The 13726-nt window shown below is 56.5% G+C and overlaps 2 protein-coding genes across 12 annotated transcripts; both read right to left on the minus strand.

The window, feature by feature from the left end:
* Positions 1 to 28: 28 nt before the first annotated feature.
* On the minus strand, positions 29 to 7508 carry ARHGEF25 (Rho guanine nucleotide exchange factor 25). 6 transcript variants are annotated; one of them, XM_019039081.4, is made up of 16 exons: positions 7286 to 7508; positions 6917 to 7031; positions 4457 to 4671; positions 4242 to 4337; positions 4085 to 4161; positions 3841 to 3907; positions 3482 to 3585; positions 2870 to 2939; positions 2667 to 2756; positions 2491 to 2583; positions 2255 to 2305; positions 1958 to 2035; positions 1560 to 1760; positions 1255 to 1435; positions 777 to 988; positions 29 to 488 (listed from the first exon to the last, which is right to left on the minus strand). In XM_019039081.4, the coding sequence occupies exons 1-16, from the start codon at positions 7382 to 7384 to the stop codon at positions 378 to 380; spliced, it is 1860 nt and encodes a 619-aa protein (XP_018894626.3). In that variant the 5' UTR covers positions 7385 to 7508; the 3' UTR covers positions 29 to 377. The 6 variants fall into 6 exon arrangements, with proteins under 6 accessions (XP_018894626.3, XP_018894627.3, XP_055215236.1 ...); XM_019039082.4 differs by having other exon boundaries at positions 1255 to 1333; positions 7286 to 7488; XM_055359261.2 differs by lacking the exon at positions 2667 to 2756 and having other exon boundaries at positions 7286 to 7440.
* A 290-nt stretch (positions 7509 to 7798) lies between these two features.
* On the minus strand, positions 7799 to 13498 carry DTX3 (deltex E3 ubiquitin ligase 3). Of its 6 annotated transcripts, none has more exons than XM_055359264.2 (7): positions 12741 to 13144; positions 11872 to 12028; positions 11351 to 11403; positions 11085 to 11160; positions 9990 to 10719; positions 8866 to 9083; positions 7799 to 8526 (listed from the first exon to the last, which is right to left on the minus strand). In XM_055359264.2, exons 4-7 carry the CDS (start codon positions 11111 to 11113, stop codon positions 8451 to 8453), a joined length of 1053 nt encoding a protein of 350 aa, XP_055215239.1. In that variant the 5' UTR covers positions 11114 to 11160; positions 11351 to 11403; positions 11872 to 12028; positions 12741 to 13144; the 3' UTR covers positions 7799 to 8450. The 6 variants fall into 6 exon arrangements, with proteins under 6 accessions (XP_055215239.1, XP_055215241.1, XP_055215242.1 ...); XM_055359266.2 differs by having other exon boundaries at positions 9990 to 10738; positions 12741 to 13142; XM_055359267.2 differs by lacking the exon at positions 11872 to 12028 and having other exon boundaries at positions 9990 to 10738; positions 12741 to 13498.
* Between the last annotated feature and the right edge of the window lie 228 nt (positions 13499 to 13726).

Here is a 13726-nt window from a genome sequence, read left to right on the forward strand (position 1 = left end):
CTTCCCTCTGCCAAGACAGGAGCCTCGGTGATATAACAAAACCTTTATTCTCAGAAAACAGGAAAAACAAAATTAAAAAACAAAACCAATAATTTCTATCTGGCCCCTGCCCCAGCCCTCCCACCCACCCACATATCCTCCTTTTGGGGGGACCATGATGCATGCATAGGGATGGGAGCTGAAGGAAACTGTGTTCCTTGGGTGGAAAAAAGTCCTTGGGTCTAGGTGTTCTCCTCCAAGTTGATATCCCTCCCAGCCTTGCCCACCCTCCAGACACACCAAGAAGGAGGAATTCTGGAGCAGTGCCAGAAGGACTGCCCTGAAGCTCCTTGGGGAATAGGCGGCTGAGTCAGCACCACCCCCATGGTTGTCACCAGTTACAGCTCATCTTCATCCAGCTTGGCAAGTCTGGCTTGGCAGGGAGGGGTTTTTGGAGTTGGAGAGACTGGAGGAGAGTCATGGGGAGCCTGGGGGATGTCACCAAGGGCCTGAAGAAAAGATTCAAGTCAGAGGATCAAAAAGGCCAGAAATCTACCCTCAATTCTCTCTTTTCAGTTTAAGTCCCTAGCCAAGCCACCTCCTCTTGCCAGATATCTTAGACTGTCTGAGACTATCAGCTTCTCCAGAGTTAAAATAGAGGGGAGAAGCGTAAGGGATGGGAAGTAGGAAGGACCAGATAAAAGGAAGGAATGGTATGGGGAGGGAACTTGGGGTCCCAGAACAAGAGAGGCTCTCCCCTTTTTATCCCTACAATGAGGGAGCTCTATTCGTCATACCTGTTTATCCAGTGGCAAGAGGGCTCTGGCCACCTCCCCTTTGGGTGACAGCAGCAGGGAGGGGAGAGAGCCATTGATGGGTGTGTGTGTGCTGCCCTGGGCCTGATCTCCAAGCCGAATTCTTCCAGGGCTCCCCACTCCAGGCCCTCTTGGCCGCCCCAGGCTGTTGGTCTGGCTCTCCCGTCTCTGGTACTCAATGGGTGACTGCAATGCTGGAGCAAAGAGAGGAACAGAAGGAGGGTTACCGCAGAGACAGGTCTGTTCCCTAGGGCCTGTATCATTCTCCCACTTTGCCCTCCCTCCCTGTCAGCCAATGTCAATTGCTTAGGGCTTTAGGGGATTCTATCAAATTTTGAGCTAGCAGTGGAAAAGGGGATGGGCCATGGTCAGAGGGTAGGTACTGGAGACTGGGCAGTGAGGGATTCAGGAGGTCAAGGGGCTGAGAGAGCACATCGGGAAGAAAGGATGAGAGCTTCACCGTTGAGGAAGTCCCGTTGGCTCTCCAAGATCTGAGCCACATGCTTGATCCAGGCCTGACTGATAGCAGGGTCTGCAGCCTGCAGGACATAACGCTGGATCCCACCCTCTGGCCCTCTGGAGGTCAGTGCAAAGCGGCAAGGGTCACCTTGGAGGTTCCCCTCCAGTCCCAGGCAGCTCACCTGAATTGGCAGATAGGAGACAGCCCCCAGATTCCTCAGGCCCTCCCTGGCTCTTCTGAGACATCCTCTCAGAGGCCTCATGCCCTCTCTCTCTCCAAGCCCTCCCTCGTGGCCTTCTCCCCACCTTAATGCTGTTCTTGTATACATATCCAGGCTGTGTTCCACCTCTCACTCCTCCTCCCAGGGCTTCACTGAAGATGATGATTTGCTCAAAGAGGAAGACGCGCCTCTCTCGACCTCGGGAAGACAGCAGCCCTCCAGCCTCAGGCTCGGTGACCCAGAAAGTGTCCTGGCCCAAGAGCTTCCCCTGAGCAGTCAGTTTGCCCTGAAACCAAAAGGATAGTGGCCTTGGAAAAAGAACAAGAAAAAGGACAATTCTCTGCTCCTCCCTTCCTCGCCTGACATGCCCAACCAACCATGGGGTCAGCCCCAGGAGAAGACAACTCCCCATAAGGACCTCCTGAGTGCTAGGGCTGGGGCAGAAGAGCATCGGGCCTCCAGTTTCTTGCCCTATCTCCGTACCTCAAATCCCCGCAATCTCCCCAGCGTCATCATATCGTTGCAGCGCTTGGGCACAAAGCACATGACCTCCACAGCTTGCTGGGACACAGGTGAGGGAGGCGCATTGTTGGGCGAAGAGAGTCATTATTGGGAAAGAGGCCTCCTCAGCCAGTTGCCTCTTCAGACGGTATCTCAACCCCAACCAGCCTCCCCCTAAAAACCAGACAGCTGTAAACCACCCAAGGGGCTGGGGGAACCCATGAGATACTAGGAGGATAAGGAGCACATGGTGTGTCCTGGAAGATCTGGGGTCCTCACCTCTAGGTCTGCAGTATCCATCCCAGCTCTATTGTAATACTTGAGAAAATCCTAAGACAGAGAGAAGAAACGCTCAGGGAGGTCACGAGGACACCCTTAGAAGCTCTCACATCCTCCCCTGAGGACACCAGTGAGGGCCCTCAGGAAGTCTGGGGGAGCCCTAAGAACCCTGGGGAGATGAATGTGGAAACAGCTGTGCCAGCCAGCTGTGCCCCCAGGAAAAAGGGGGTCCTGACCTTGAGCAGCAGCTGGTATTTCATGATCCGCTGCACAGGTTTGATGAGGAGGTCGTTCAGCTGCAGGCGGTGCCCCAGCTGCTGCCGGAGCTCCTGGGGACAGGGACAGGGTGGTTATGCAGCCTGGAAAGCCCCAGTTCTGTCCTCCTTCCCACCAAGACATCTCAGCTACTGACCTCAAAGTAGCTGTCCCCAAACTCTGACACCACATGCTCTGACTTGGGCTTATTCTGACAGTACACCACATACATATGCAGCCGGCGCTCCTAACGGGTAACGTTTAAGAGAGAGCAGGGTGGGCAAGGAGGGAGGACACATCTCCAGAGAATCCCAGCCCATTCCTAAGCCCCGCCCCAGGCCCTGCCCCCTCAAGCCTCACGTGTTTGATGAATAGCTGAGCCAGCCAATCAGGATCTTTCAGACACCGTTGTAGCTCTTGCAAGAAATAGCTGGAGGGGTTGGTAGAGAAGCAGCAGGTCAAATACATTTCACAACCCCCACCTCGCCCACTCCCAGCAATTTCGAGCTGTCTGCCCTGGTAGTGTGCCCTACAAAACTTCTCCAAACATTCCTTAAGTCGCAATGGGCTGATGTTAGGATACAGGACAACCAGATGAGGGCCCCTCCCCAGCACCTAGCTGTCAGAATTCCACCACTCACTCTCTTTTTTTTTTTTTTTTTTTTTTTTTTTTTTTTTGAGACGGAGTCTCGCTCTGTCGCCCAGGCCGGAGTGCAGTGGCACGATCTCGGCTCACTGCAAGCTCCGCCTCCTGGGTTCGCGCCATTCTCCTGCCTCAGCCTCCTGAGTAGCTGGGACTACAGGCGCCCGCCGCCACGCCCGGCTAATTTTTTGTATTTTTAGTAGAGGCGGGGTTTCACCCTTTTAGCCAGGATGGTCTCGATCTCCTGACCTCGTGATCCGCCCGCCTCGGCCTCCCAAAGTGCTGGGATTACAGGCATGAGCCACCGCGCCCGGCCTTCCACCACTCACTCTCGGTGCCACTCATAGATTTGCTGGATATTCCCAAACACAATCCTGTCACGGCCTCGAAGACTCTCGGGGACCCCCTGAGCAGCCATGGTGGCCATATAACCCTGTGGGAAAGTTGAGGTTGGGTCATGAGCATGTGGTGGCCCTCTCCCCACCTTAATGGTGCTCCTGTACACAAATCCAGGGTGTGTTCCACCTCCCCCTCCCTGGTGGGAGCCGCCCTGCCCCCAGAGTAGGAAGGTCCAGGAGTGGGGAGGCTTGAGAGGTGGGACAGAGGAGCGCCCAGGCACCTCCTGAAAATAGCCCTGGGCAGATGGAAAAGCAGGCAGGAGGGGCTGGGAAGGGGTAAAGGGAGCTACCTCCACAATCTGCCCCAAGTCGTCCACGTACATTTTCTCTGTTTCTACCAGTTCACTCAGGACATACCTAGGATGAAAGCAGGAGGAGGCCCCCACTTCAGCATCAGAGCTCATCCTTGGTTCAGCCCGTTCCTCCCTCCTCCCCTTTATCATCATAGCCAACCTTGGAGGAAATTCCATCTAAAATGTGAGGGACAGTCTTCTGGAAGTTGTGCAACTGCAGGGAAGGGCTGTGGACACTTACATACTCCTTTCCAGAGCCTTCTTCTTCTGTTCCTCCTCACTCTCAGGGGCTTGGGACAAAGTCTCCTCTTCAGGTGGCTGGAAGGAAAGAACATCCTAGGGTGAGCAGACGAATGCCCCTTGAGTGAAAGGAGCCTCCCCAGAGCCTGTCCTCACACCTGCGTCTTATCTCCAGGGCCCTCCAACAGTGTGGTCAGCAAGGTCAGTTCCGGCAGCTCCTCTCCTGTGGCTAGAGCTGGCTCCAACATCCAGTTCTGGGGGCCAGAAATCAAGTGTCAGAGGTCGGGGACAGTAGCTGGGTGGCCCCAACTTGCCCTCTCTGCCAGTGTCCTTCATAGATGTCCCACATGCTTTGGTGCCGTTCCCTGCTCACCTCATATGGTCCTGCCTGACCACTGTCTGCCTCAGTTTCCACACTGAGACAATGTTTGGAATGATCCAACCATCTCCTTAGGCCACTGACGGGCCCTGGGGGGCCTGGGGAACAGGGGCCAGAGCTGAGGCCAGAGCTGGGGCCAGAGGGGGCAGCCAGACCGGAGGCAGCAGAAGCCGATATACTCCCCTCACTGCCCGCAATGGAATAGGATTCTAATGGGAGGAAAAAGAGAGGAGGTGATAGACTTTGCCCCAGCTCCAGACTCAGGGTCCCCAGGGAACTCCCAGGGTCGTCTCTTCATGATGCTCAGCCTCTCTCTCCAAGGGCTCACTCTCTTGCCATCCTCATTTGAGTTGGCCAGGATAGAAAATTTCACCAGGGCACCCCTGGGAGAAAGCACAGTAAGGTAAACGCCTGGCTCTCCAGGCCCGGAACCCCCAGTTACATGTGGAGGTTCCCCATATCCTGAGCATAGCATAGATATGGGGGTGGGGGCAGCCATCTGGGCAGACATTGGAAGCTGGGGGTGGCCATCTGCTCTTCTACAACCCTCCCCCTTTCAATGGGTACAGACCATTCTCTGGGAAGAGGGGAGGATGAGCTGGGTCCATCTGCCACTCCCAGTCCCCTCCTCCACCAATTGCAGTAATCACTATAAAAAGAAAAGACTTCTACAGCCCACCTCCCCAACACATGCGTAGACCCAATAGAGGAGGCCAGTGAGGAGGGTCCATCAGGGTTATGGTTGGCCTGTGCTCAGCGACAGAGAGCTGTGATTCCTTATAAAGCCCCTTGTAGAACCACCTCATTCTCATTCCTCCATTCTCCTGTCCCTCTTCAGAAGTAGATTCTTAGCAAAAGGTTTGAGGAAAATAATCGGTTCTAGGCCTAAGGGGATTGTGGGTGGGTTTTTCTCAAACCCATTTGACTAAGGGAAAGAGATGAGTTCCCTGCCCCTTCCCCAATTTCCTTAACTTGAACTAACAGAAATTTGGAGGCAGAAGGGACCTTAGGGATCACTTAAGAAACCACTTTCCTGGAAAACACATACAGTCTCCAACCCTAAATCCCAAGGGCCAGGGCAAACAGATGCCCTGAACCCCCAGCCCGCCCCCCACTCAACACTGGACCCTCTCGACCTGGCACTCACCACGTCCCCCCCGGGCGAAGCAGCAGCCGCATTTTGCCAGCACTTTTCGGATCACACGGGGACAGGCACAGCGACCCCCTTTGTGCCCCCCCCGCATGGCGCCCGGGCCCCCCCGCGCCCCCCACCCGGGCCGGCCATGCAGGGGGAATCACGGGGGGCGGGGCGGGGACGGCGCCGGGCGCACACCCCCCCTCCCTCCTACCCCGGTCCAGGCTGTGGGAGGGGGGGAGGGAGGGGACCGGGAGGAGGTGTCCAGGGGTAGGCGGAAGTCTAGTCTTGAGGCGGGCTGGGGGCTCTAGAGAGAGAGAGGCGCGGGGCCCGGCAGCCGGGCTGGGCGGGGAGGGTTTCCGGAACCCTGTCGGTGCGGGGGCCTAGGGTCCAGATGTCCAGTGGAAGGGGGAGGGACGGTAGGGGAGGCTGGGCCGGGATGCGGCAGCCGCTCCAGCTGTCTCCGGCCTCTGCTTGGGGGTGGCTCTAGGCCCGGGCCGGGGAGGAGGCGAGGGCCGACCCCCGAGCCACTGGCGCTGTGCGGGTCCCAGCGGAGCGGCGAGCTGAATAACAGGCCTGGCCGCGGGGCCGCCACGAGGCGGGGCCTCTGCGGCCCAGCTCCGCCCTCTCCATCGCGTTCCCCCTCCTGCCTGCGCCGGGTTCCCGCCCCGATCGCCCCTCCCCCAGACACCACCACGTTCCCACTCCACGTCCCCAGCGCTTTTTCCCCTCCCCAGCCCGTGCTCCCCTGCCCCGGGGTCCCCCTCCCTCTCGCATCCCGGGCTCTGCGGAGCGCTGGGGTCGGGGTTCAGCCTGTCGGCAGGGTCTGCCCAGGTCTCCCCTTGGCCTCTGCGATGAAGGAGGACTCAGTAGATGGGGCCTTGGCCTGTGCGAAGATGTTCTGGGTTTGGGGCTGTCCCCGGCCGAGTGGACAGAGGCCCCCTGGTACGGGGTGCGTGTATGGGGAGTCTTTTGTGGGTGAACACAACCCAGATGCCGCTCTCTCTCAGGACCCTTCTTTCCTCCAGGCCCCGGGACTCCAGCTAAGACTAATCGCCAATTAAGGCGAAGTCCTGGAGCCCGGGCTGGCGAGGGGCCAGGGGTGGGGCGCGGGGACACTCTGCCTGCGGGGGCTCGGGACCGACTGGGATGGGGGACACACATTGGACTCGAAGGCAAGAAGAGTGGAGGTCTCTGCGATTAAATGGGTCTCATGCAAATTAGATGCGAACTTTATGCTAATAAGAGTAGAATATTTTTGAATTCGCCACTTGGCGCAGGATAGCAAACTGTGCCCCACCCCACCCCCAGCTTCTTACCGGGCTGCAGAGCCCCGGCGAGGACCTCATGTTCGCGATCCCTTCTGTGATCTCCCTCCGTACGTTCAGACTCTGGCTCGGTACCCACCAACCCAAGAGGGCTTCTCCTCGGGGGCTGCGGGGACAGAACCACTGTAAGGAACCTGCCCTCCTAGGCAGCCCTGACCTCCCCCTTCCCCTTCTCCTACCTGTCAAAATCCACATTGTTATAAAAGGCTCGCCCAGAACGGGGCTATGGCCCTCGTAATAGAATTCATGTATTCCTGCGACTGCCCCGCAGGACTCGTTTTCGGAAAAGTTGAGTTGTGGGTGCAGCCCTCCTGAAGGCCCCGAAAGACCCCCGACCCCACCGCGAGCCCCCATTCTTACCCCCTCCTGCCCGGGGAGGGCGCATGCGCGCAGCATGCCCCCCATGACCCCCAGTATCCGGTCAGTGCGGCCAGGGGCGGGGCGGTCCGGGGGCTTCATACTGAACCCCCACCCTGCTCCAAGTTTCAGGGTCGAGGGGGCACGGAAGCTGGGGGGCTTTGAGGCCTGCGCGCGTCCGGGGAGTTGCTGCTGCGGAATCCGCCCCCTGCCCGGCTCCTCCCCCACTCCCACCCCAGCCAAACTTCGCAGAGTGGGTAGGGTTGTTTTCTCTACAACCATAGTTGAACAACAAAAAAACACCCTCTTAATACTAATTCCAACATCGAAGTGTGACCCAGGGTTTCTCAGTGTTACTACAGAGCCCGCTGGTGCATCCCGTTTCCCCAGGTCCTCAGGAGGCAGAGGGACTGGGAGTGCACGCAGGGATCACCCCATCATCCCCTCTCCCCTTTCCAGCAGGTCCCTTTCCCCACCCCACCCCCATCCAGTCCCTGGAAAAGAACGGGTGTGGCATAAAGAGTTGCATATTTTACTTTATTTTTATTAAATTAAAAGCTACAGTCTGGCAGCGATTCCAGAACAGGGTAAGGAGGTTCCTCACAGGGGTCAGAGAAAAGCGGAGAAAGACAGACTGACGGAGACTGAGACACAGGAGAGAAAGGACAAGGTTAAGGGAGAACTGTATCTGATGAACACACACAGCCGGCTCCATGGGGGGTGACGGGGAGCTCACATCAGCCCAGTTTCTCCTCCCCGGCACCCGAAGTTCAGCGGTGGAGCAGTATGCGGGGGCGGTTAGGAATCAAGAGACCCTCCCTTCCCCACCCTAGGTCCTTTCTCGGCTTGGTCATGGAGCACAGCACATACCAGAAAAAGCCAAGGGCAATGGAGGGGCAGGGAAACCGGGAGTATATGTACACGGGGAGGGGAGAACAGAGCCTTGGAGGTCGGCCTCTGCCAGAAGGGAGTGGCTCACACTGCACTGAAACACTTGGCCAGTGGGGGATGGGGGAAGGGATTGCCCTCTCCCTCTCGGAACTCCCTTCCCAGTCAGACAGGTCCCCTACAGGTGTGGTGTGGGGGGCAGGGGGCAGAGAGGAGAAAGAGGCTTCTGCTGGGTCCTAGTAGAGGCGGACAGCAGGGGCCTTGGCAAAGGCGATGTCCTTCAGTCATCTGTGATACCCTTCGCTCTCAGCTCCTCTTGCACCCGGGTCAGGTAGGTGGGGTCTGGGTACCCAAACCTGGGAGCAAAGAGAAATGAGGGTGAGGGTTGTTAGCTGTTTGAACTTGCTATTATCCCCATGCTCACCCTCATTCTAGGTGGCTCAGACACCTCCCCACCTTCCCTAAGGGAGGACACCTCCAAATCCAAGATAATTTAGCCCAATTCTGCTTATTTTTGTAGGCTAAGCTGGGCACACCAGGACCAGGTTGAATGTAGGAGAAACTGAGATGGCTGAACAATTTGGAAGTGGTTCTCTCCAGTTAGGAGGCTCCGTGAGCGAGGGGTTGGTGGGTCCCTCAGTGGAAATGGAACAAAGGGGAGGAGCCAAGGGAAAGGAAATGAAGAGGGGTCGCACAGCTGGGGTCCCCCTGTGCAGCTGGTCTTGTGGTGGATGTCGTTCCAGGTGATGACATTCGGTCTCCCTGTGGTCATGGACGTGCCGATAGTGAAGGTGAGACGCTGGTCAAACGCCTTGCGGAACAGGGTCAGCACCTTGTTGCCCTCAGGGCAGTCCGGGAGGTAGGCCACCCGTGTGGTGCCAGGATACCGAACTCCTGGGTTTGGGTGTTCAGCCTGGGAGGAAGGTGAAGCAGAGTGGGCAGTGAGCAGCCAGGCATCCTAAGGCCCAGATGCCAGTGGAGGGTCATCCAGGCTAGTCTCTGTTTGAGCACCCCCAGCTAATGCCAACGGGGCAGCAACAGGCTGACAGCTTTCCACAGAAGGAGAGATTATACGGCCTCGGCAGCAAGAGCCTGTTTCAGAGCATAATCCTTATGTGTTAAGAGATTTTTTCTGCTGTCTCAATCCCTCAAGTCTCCATTCAGCAACAAATGGATTCTCAGAAGTGATGGAAGTTAGCTGGTCCCTACATTCCAGACAACTCAGCAAAAATGTTAAGACAGAATAATCTATCTTTCAGCCTTCCCTTCACCTGAAAATACTCCTAATGTTTCTGCCACTGTCTAACTTGTTCCATTTTCCATCACTCTTCTGTGCAGCTTCTTCACCCCTCTGCAGCCAGAATTGCATATTACTCTTTGTCCAGCAGGAAGACACCTATAGGCCTTGACTACTCCTGTTTTCACAGAGTGATGCTCCTGGCTCTGTTGGGTTGGTCAGATCCCTTCCTATTGTGCCTCCCTTCCCCTAAGCCACCACCTCCACAGAATTTACCTCTGCCAAGATGTCAGCACAGTATTTGTGTTCATCAAGGAAATAATATGCAATTCCTTTCTCTCATATCTGATTTGCTTTTTTTTTTCCTAGCTCATATCTGATTTTCACGTGTGCCTTGGGATCACAGGGATGGAAAAGCTGGGCCTCACGGGGACCTCCTAGGTCCAGGGCACTGAGTAGGAGGGCACAGTGGAAGAGAGCAAGACTGTCTCACATCTAACAAGCACACTCACCCTCACCCGGTTTTCCTAGGTCAGAGCTTGGGGAAAGCCAAAGGGTAAGGGCAGGCCATGGTCTTCTTACCCCCTGGACACCGGGCGGGAAGACGTACTGGATGACAATGGTGCCGTACTTCTCATAGCTGGGCAGTAGGAGGGTGGCGTCCTTAGAGACCAGCATCCGCCCATTCTGGGGCTGGTTGCCCACCAGCTGCCCATAGAAGCGGCCGCACATGGGGCAGGCCTTTTTCACCTGCAGAGCCCGGGTGATGCAGCCCTCGCAGAATGAATGCCGGCACTTCTCCAATGTCTTGGCATTCTGGATCTCCCCCAGACAGATGGGGCAGGTGCTCTCCTGCTCTTCTGCCTCCTCCCGAAGGCGAGGAGGAAGAGGTGGGGGCAGGGGGGGAGGAGGAGGGGGGAGCCCCCGAGCTCCTGGGGGCAGAAGTGGGGCTGCTCGGAGAGGGGGTGGGCCTGCGCGGTGCATCTCAGGGTGCTCCCCTCCACCCCCCAGAGCCAGGCAGCCCATCAGCTCCCCCTGCCTCTGAGCTTTCTTCAGCTCTTTCTCTGCCTCTTTGAGCAGCCCCTTGAGAGCCTTCCGGGCTAGGTAGAGCCCATTTGGAGGGGCCGGGGGAGGACCCTGTGGGGAAAGCTGGAGAACATAGATGTCAGAAGTCTCGCCATCTATGAGGATGGACACACGGTGCTCCTCCCGAAGCCGGGCCAGCCGGGCTGGGGTCTCTTTGCTCAGGAAGTCCCACACAGGCTTGGACACAGTCACTTTGTTCTTGCAGGTGCCTCCACAGGCTGCCATTCTGGACAGGACGAACGACACTGCCCCCAGGGTGAAAGGGACTCAGGGTGGGGGGTCCCCATTTGACAAGTATCAGTGCCTCCTACTTCAGGTTCCTTCCAAACCCTCTATTACCTCTGTTTTCTCAAAGCCTAATCCCCAACCCTTCACCCAAATTCATATTCTGTCTCCCCTTATCTTCCAAACCCAGCACCCACTGAAGAGCAAAAAAGTTTCCAGAGCTATATTATCATCTAAGCCAAGTATCAGTCTTGTTTCTCCTGTCATTTCTCCCAGATCATAGAAACAATTTGCCCCTCCCACCTCTGGGGGGAAAATGGGTTGTTTAAAGGGGAGGGAGACTTTCTGCCCCTCCTTTTTGCTTACTTTGATCCTGAAGAGCTTAGAATTGGCATGCAGGCTCACTCTTCTTTCCCTGCTCCCTACTTGTAGGTCGTGTGACCTGGTAGGGCGGAAAAATGGAAGGAAAGTGAGAAACCCCTTCTCCCAATTCCCATGGCCCCCAACCCAGCAGCCCATGGAACAGAGACAGAAACCTGGGTATAGGTTACTAAGAATGGTATTACTTGGAACATGGAATGAAGGAAACCAGTTTAAGGGTGAAAATTGAGGATCCCTTGTGGGGGAGATACCTGGAAAGCCCATGGAAGATGATGGCAGCAGAAATCCTTCTATTTCCACTCAGCTGACCAGGACCGGGAGTGGGGGAAGGGTAAAAAGTTATGATGGCAAATGTTACCATTTCCCTCAGCCAACCCAGAAATAAAAACTCCCCTTCCATCTCCTCTCTCCTCTGCAGAATTCCATTATCAGCTTCTCCCCAAGTTGCTCAAGAAGGAACTTCAACATGCTAACCTTCCTCCTTTCTTCCCCAGCTCTAAGGCCCCCAAGAAAGCCTAGGGCACACATAAGAGAAGTCAGGAAAGAAAACGCCCACACAGGTGGAGGTCTTCTTGCCACCTCCCTCAGATCACATGGACCGGAATATTTCCTATGCTCCCCAACTCCTCGCCTGCTCCACATTGCCAAATAATTCAGCCCCTATTGCCAGGGAGCCTTCCTTGAGAGCTAACTCAGTCCCTTCTGCTGAAGTCTGTTAAGGATGTGAACAAAGTGGCAGCAGCCCCTGCAATAACAAAGTTCTCATTGTCACCTTTTAAACCCAGCACAGGCAGTGCTGTCAGCTCCCAAGTCTGGCATTTAGGGAGGGGCGGGGCTCACACAAGGGCTCAACTGGAGGGGCCTGATGTTTTCCCTGAGTCTGGTCGCATTGGGCTACGGGGCTGTCTCCACAACACTTCCAAATGCAGCTCAAACAGAAAGAAGGGTCATTAGTGTGACCTCCATTTATTGACTGATCCAAAAAGGAGCAGCTGTCCCTTCATGCCTCCATCATCGTCCCCCAAGGCCAGATGCACCTCGAGATTCATAAGTGAAAATGGAACCCTAGACTCTCAGCCCATACAGTCTATCCGCGATGCAACACTTCTCTCCCCATCACGGGGGACCCAGGACCTAGGTGTCCTAGGTCCAAGTCCTGCTGGCACAGAAAAGGGAGGCGGGGCCCCAGTTTAGGGTGGGTCTGTGATTCCTCTGTGGCAACCCAGGCCGGACAAGGAACCAGTCTCTCCCTCCAGACAGAGGCCAGAGGGAGGCACAGCCCGGATGGGCAAGGGTCCCTAGGGGCATCCACTGAAGCAGCTCCCGCCCTCCCCCCACGGCCTCCTCCAAGACCCGACCCGGAACCAACTCCCCACATCCCTCAGTAGCCAAAGCCCCCGGATCCCCACCGCCGGGTGGGGGTGCATGTCGGCCCGATCGCAGCCCTCAGAACCCCCGAATGGAGGCCAAGGCTGGAGGGTGCTAGAAAGATGATCGGCCGGGCACGGAGCGGGGAGCTCGGAGCCGCGCGCGGGGAGGGGAGGTGGAGGAGGGGGCGCCGGGGGAGCAGGGGGCGCGTGAGGGGTGCGAGCGGGGCCCGGGGGGCGCGCGGTGGGTGTGGGGGGCGCCGGGCTCACCTACCTCTCGTCAGCGCCGCCATTGCCGGTCACATGACTGAGGCTGTTGCTGGGATGACGGTCCGGGCCTTAGCAACAAGGGCGGGGGGAGACCCCGAAAGGTGGGGGGTTGCAGGGGGTGCAGGCTGAGGAAAAGGGAAGGAGGGAGGACAGCACCCCCTTTCCCCTCACAGGTGATAATCACCGTTCCTTTGACCCCCTTCTATCCGCAAGCCCCTGCCCTTCCTCCCCAAAACAAAAATGGAGGCGCTGTCCCAGTCTTTGGAGGGAGGGGGTGGCGTCATGGAACTGAGGGTAGGAGGTTAAATCCCTGGAGACGCCACCCTACTCGCTCCCCGCTCCCGGCGGAGCACTCTCCCTTTTCTTTCCCAGCCAGCTGCGTAGCAGCTCCCGGGAGCTGGTGGTGGATGGGTGGGTGAAGTGTTGGTGGGTATATGGGGATTCGGGGGGAGGGCGGCAATTTTTTGAATCCTTATGGTAGAAGGGCCTTTGAGGAACAATGTGGGATGGGAAGAGTCATAGTAAAAAGAAAAGCATTGGCTCTAAAAAATAAACAAATCCGGGTACTAAACTATTTCAATCCCCTCCCTCATCTCCTGCCTCTTTCTAGATTGTTACCTCCTATGACCCCCACAACCTGCTCTCAGATGATCATTGGTCAGTGCCTCTGATTTTTCTTTCCACAAACAGGGATATGGAGGCTGGTGCAGAATGGGAAGCGAATACATTTTTTAAAAAGTGGCTTGAGGTGGTGGTGGTGTCAAGTGTATGGTTCAAATAGAGTTAAAAACTCTCAAAGAAAAAAAAAAAAGCTCTGCTCTGCTTCCCACATCAAGCAGTCTCCGCCCAATCCAACTCACTTCCCTGGGGCCACATCAAGCCAGGTTTTTCCACCAGCCAAAAGACTTCCTCAGCCAAGACAGGCAGGAATCTCCCAAACTAGCAACAACCTCTATTCATCCACCCCTTTTTCACTCCCCCTCTAGACTG

The sequence above is a fragment of the Gorilla gorilla genome, chromosome 10 (genome assembly GCF_029281585.2).
Source record: "Gorilla gorilla gorilla isolate KB3781 chromosome 10, NHGRI_mGorGor1-v2.1_pri, whole genome shotgun sequence".
Taxonomy (NCBI): Eukaryota; Metazoa; Chordata; class Mammalia; order Primates; family Hominidae; genus Gorilla; species Gorilla gorilla.